We start from the raw sequence: 4,112 nt of genomic DNA on the forward strand, positions 1-4,112 counted from the left end.
CCCGCCCGCTCGCCATCCCCCGGTCGTGAGTCCATTCCCCGCCCGCTCGCCATCCCCCGGTCGTGAGTCCATTCCCCGCCCGCTCGCCATCCCCCCCGCCCGCTCGAGTTCACCTCCCCTCGCTTCGCATCCCTCGCGTCCCCCGCCACCCTCACCCGCCCGCTCGCTCGCTTCGCTTCGCTCGCTCACTCACCCAAGGCGGCCATATGCTCGCTCGTCCGCACAGGTTGAAAGCCGACAAACGGCACCTGCATGCTGGCCAACGTCCCCGTAGCGTAAAAGGAAGAGTAGGCAATGTACAAGCGCGGACTGAACCTGCCCATGCAAATGAGCGTGAATGCGTGCAGCGGGACGAGGTTGGTGATAAAGACGTAACCGCCCCATGCCGCCACCATGTAAAAGTAGAATAGCGCAGCGGCAGTTCCCCAAAGCGCGCTGCCATCCTTGAGCGCCTTGATCCAGAGGTAGAATACGGTCATCAAGAGAAAGATGGCGATGGCTTCATTGTCGTACGAGCCGGCTACGGATCTGGAAATGTAACCTGGCGCGATGCCGATGAAAGCGGCGGCGAGAAGTCCAGCAGCGTCGTCCTTCATCGTCGCTGTAAACTTGTACGTCGACCATGCCGTCAATCCGCTGAATCCGGGTGCTAGCAAGACGCAAATGTTGCGAATGTCGACGGGAAGGTTGACGGCTTTGAGGGTGTTGTAGATTGCACCGCTCGTAGCCATCAATCCGGGGTAGAGTGTGCCTCCTGCTGCGCGTCCGAGGGGGTACCACTGGCGAGCGCAGCGAGCGTGAGCGCGAGCGAAGCGAGTGCAAGTGAGCGTGCGGGCGGGCGTGGGGGCGCGAGTGAGCGAGAGTGAGCTCGGGCACGCTCGCGCACGCCCGCACGCCCGCACACACGCGCGTGCCCACTCACCGCAGTCGGGTCGAACCAGTTCCAAAAGCGATAGTATCCATCGCTAGCCAACACTTTTGTAGCGCGATAATTGACTGCGGGGCGGGAGGGGGCGGGTGTCAGCGTCGCATGCGTGCGTGCGTGCGTGCGTGAGCATTCTTTGAGCGCTCTCCGCGTGCACCGCACCTCCCCCACTCACACCAAGGATCAAACTCGTGAATGATGCTCTCGTGTCGAATGACTGCAAACAATCTGCTGCTGACGGCGCTGCCTGCAATGGTGAGGATGATGACGATGCGAAGGAGGGAGACGAGGTTGCTAGTCGTTTCGTGCGACAGCAGAGGAAAGTGGTATGCCAGCGGCATCTTTGCGTGCGTGCGGGTGGTGGTGGTGGGGAGGAGTGCTAAGTGCGCTCGCACTCGCACTCGCGCGTGTCATGGCAGATCTTCCAGCGACCGCGCCTGCGCGCCGCCTGCCGTCCACGTGTCGCGCGCACGGACCGCGCGGGCGCAAAGCAACAGCAGCACGCACGCGCGCATACACGCACGCACGCACGCACGCACACAAGCGCGCACCTCCACTCCACGCCCACGCCCACGCACCCACTCCCACCATCACTTTTTTCTGATTGCAATGAGCACCACCGTGCGCGCCCTGCTGGATGATTTGCGCACCACACGGGGTCCAGCGCGTGTGTCGCGCCTCGCACATTTCGATGCGGCGCTTCAAAATGTCCATGTGGATGATCTGATCCAGATCGTCGGTGACCGCGACGGCGACGGCGACCACCACGGCGACCGCGACGACGACGACGCGCACGGCATCGATGTTCAACGTCGACTCTTTGCTCGCCTAGCAGCGTCCCCATCCCTTCCCCTGTCCGCCGCGCACACCATTCTCGCAGCAGCATCTCGCACTCGCGCTCGCGCACATCACGCGGCAGCACACGCTCGACTGCTATCGTCCCAGCTCAAGGCATTGTCGGCATGCGTGCACGCATCATCAGCAGATGCGACGCTCATCACTTCCCTCGTCGACCTTGCTCTTGCTTGCCTAGCTCTCGGACAGCGTCGCGCGCCCGCTCCGTCTCATTCCCGCGCGAGTTCCGTGTCCAGCTGGCGGAGCGCGAGCGCGAGCTCGAGCCCAAGCAGAAGCACAAGCACAAGCAGCAGCGGCGGCGGCGGCGGCGGTGGCGGCGGCAGCAGCGCAACGACCGGCTTTCGAGGTGGCAGCCTGGCTTTTAGTGCGTCGGGCGGTGCCTCCGTAGCTTCTTCAGGTGCACCCGCCCACGCACACGCACACGCACACGCACCCCCACCCTCAGCATCCTCCGCCAGCGAGACCGACGACGATGCCGTTCGACAAGGGTGAGTCGCGAGCGCGGGCGAGAGCGGGCGAGAGCGGGCGAGAGCGGGCGAGAGCGGGCGAGAGCGCTCGCGAGGCGATTGAATGCGCGGGCGAGGCAATTGAATGCGCTCGCCGATTGAGAGCGCTCGCGAGGCGATTGAATGCGCTCGCGAGACGATTGAATGCGCTCGCCGATTGAATGCGCTCGTCTCGCTCACACACACACGTCCCCCCGCGCGCAGACTCGCAGAAGCGCATCGATCAGCGCGCACATCAGCCTTGCGATTGCTATCCACACTCGTCGAGGTGAGCGGGCGAGCGAGCGACGTCGGTGCTGCTTGTTCCACTGACGCACGCACGCTCCCGCGCAGGCCCACTCTGCTCTGATGTTGCCGCACTGGACTCGCCTCTTTGATCCCGCTCCCGCTCTCGCTCCCGCACCCGCACCCGCCACCGCCGCCACCGCGTCGTCGTCGCTATTGTACACGCTCGAACAGGATCACTCGCTGGCGGTCCGCATCACTGCTTGTCACGCACTTGGCGCTCTGCTGCACGCGTCCGCCAAGTCTGGCATGCTGAATGCCGCCCAAGAGAGGTGCGTGCGGGCGGGCGGGCGGGGCGCGTGAGGCAGTGTTGCCTAGCGAGTCAGAACGTATCATATTGCTCCCCCTCTTGACGCCGATGATGCTCCCCCCCCCCCCCCCCCCCCCGGACGCCGCAGATCCCTCCGATTGCAAAGCTTTACCCCGCTATCCGCCCGCATCGCCAATTGCCTCGTTGCGCTTCGACAGGCGCTCACAGCTGCGCTTCATCGTGCCATCGCACAAGCTCAAGCTCAGAGAGGCGTATCGCGAGCGCTGGCTTCGTACACGGATGCGCTCCTCAAGGTGGGTGCGCGCGCGTGCGTGCGGGAGTGCGCGCAGTGTGAGTGCACCCCGCTGACTGATACACCCCCCCCCCCCCCCCCCCCCCCAGCTCTCGCGCACGCTCGTTCAGACCACACCAAAGGCAAAGTTGCGCCTCCCACACAGCGCCTTGTTGCGAGATCCAGCATTATCGCTCAGTTCGAGCTCAGAGTCGAGCATTGCGGTCAGCGCATACGCCCTGCTCGCTTCTTTGCTCCAGGGGGGTGCGGGTGCGGGTGTGGCGGGCGCATCGGCATCGCTTGCACCCGATGAACAGGACCACTCGATGCCGCTACTCGCGACGCTGTTAAACACGATCGAAGCCGATGACTGCGAAGATGGCATCGCGACGCAAGCTTGGTCCACCTTGGCAGCATTGATCGATCGCCATCCCGTCGAGCAGTGAGTCGCGGGCGTGCGTGCGCGGGCGTGCGTCGTGCGCGAGCTCATTCACGCTCACTCTCGCGTGCTCTCTCTCTCGCACTCTTCCACGTCTCGCTCTTTCTCGCCCGCTCACCCGCTCTCGCGTGCTCGCACCCCCGCAGCGATCACTACCAACACATCCTGCAACTCGTACTGCGCGATTGCAAATCTCCCAGCCGCGCAGATTCCTCCGCTGCAGCCTTTCTCGTCGTTTTAAAAGCAGCTCAGCAGCACGCCACGCTCTCGCCCCCGCTCCCGCTCCCGCTCGCCGCCTCGATCATTCGAGCATGCATGCGTTCTGCTTCTGCCACCTGTCGAGCTCTCATGGCCGACGCCTTGCCCGCTTGGTCCGCCTTGGCCACTCCCGACACGCTCTCGACGCGGGAAATTTTAAAAGATTTGGCTTGCGATGGCGAGGCCACCGTTCGAGCCTCTGCAGCTCGCGCTTTTGGTGGCCGAGCGCAAGCAGAGGCTCGAGTTTTTGATGGCCGAGCGCAAGCCTCGGATGCCGTCGTGCTCTCGCGCGCCTCGGATGC

General features: G+C 64.4%; 4 protein-coding genes across 4 annotated transcripts in view; 2 read left to right on the forward strand and 2 right to left on the reverse strand.

The window, feature by feature from the left end:
• Positions 1-338: 338 nt before the first annotated feature.
• IE81DRAFT_275451 (oligosaccharyltransferase) lies at positions 339-788 on the reverse strand (the record flags this gene model as incomplete). The annotated part of the gene is made up of 1 exon (XM_025511453.1): positions 339-788. A coding segment is annotated over one exon (450 nt), but the record flags the coding sequence as incomplete, so codon positions are not given.
• A 707-nt stretch (positions 789-1,495) lies between these two features.
• On the forward strand, positions 1,496-2,315 carry IE81DRAFT_255209 (hypothetical protein). Its single transcript, XM_025511349.1, has one exon. The coding sequence runs from the start codon at positions 1,535-1,537 to the stop codon at positions 2,270-2,272; it is 738 nt and encodes a 245-aa protein (XP_025367022.1). The 5' UTR covers positions 1,496-1,534; the 3' UTR covers positions 2,273-2,315.
• Positions 2,316-2,634: 319 nt separating this feature from the next.
• Positions 2,635-3,559, forward strand: IE81DRAFT_332020 (hypothetical protein; the record flags this gene model as incomplete). Its single annotated transcript, XM_025515285.1, has 3 exons — positions 2,635-2,843; positions 3,040-3,139; positions 3,374-3,559. 3 exons carry the CDS (start codon positions 2,635-2,637, stop codon positions 3,557-3,559), a joined length of 495 nt encoding a protein of 164 aa, XP_025367023.1.
• A 225-nt stretch (positions 3,560-3,784) lies between these two features.
• IE81DRAFT_255207 (hypothetical protein) overlaps positions 3,785-4,112 on the reverse strand; it is a 2,218-nt gene continuing 1,890 nt past the window's right edge. The window contains exon 3 of the mRNA XM_025511348.1: positions 3,785-4,103. Coding sequence (XP_025367024.1) covers positions 3,967-4,103 — 137 coding nt within the window. The 3' untranslated portion in view covers positions 3,785-3,966. The remainder of the gene's footprint in view (positions 4,104-4,112) is intronic.

This window comes from Ceraceosorus guamensis (assembly GCF_003144195.1).
Source record: "Ceraceosorus guamensis strain MCA 4658 unplaced genomic scaffold IE81scaffold_90, whole genome shotgun sequence".
Lineage (NCBI taxonomy): Eukaryota > Fungi > Basidiomycota > Exobasidiomycetes > Ceraceosorales > Ceraceosoraceae > Ceraceosorus > Ceraceosorus guamensis.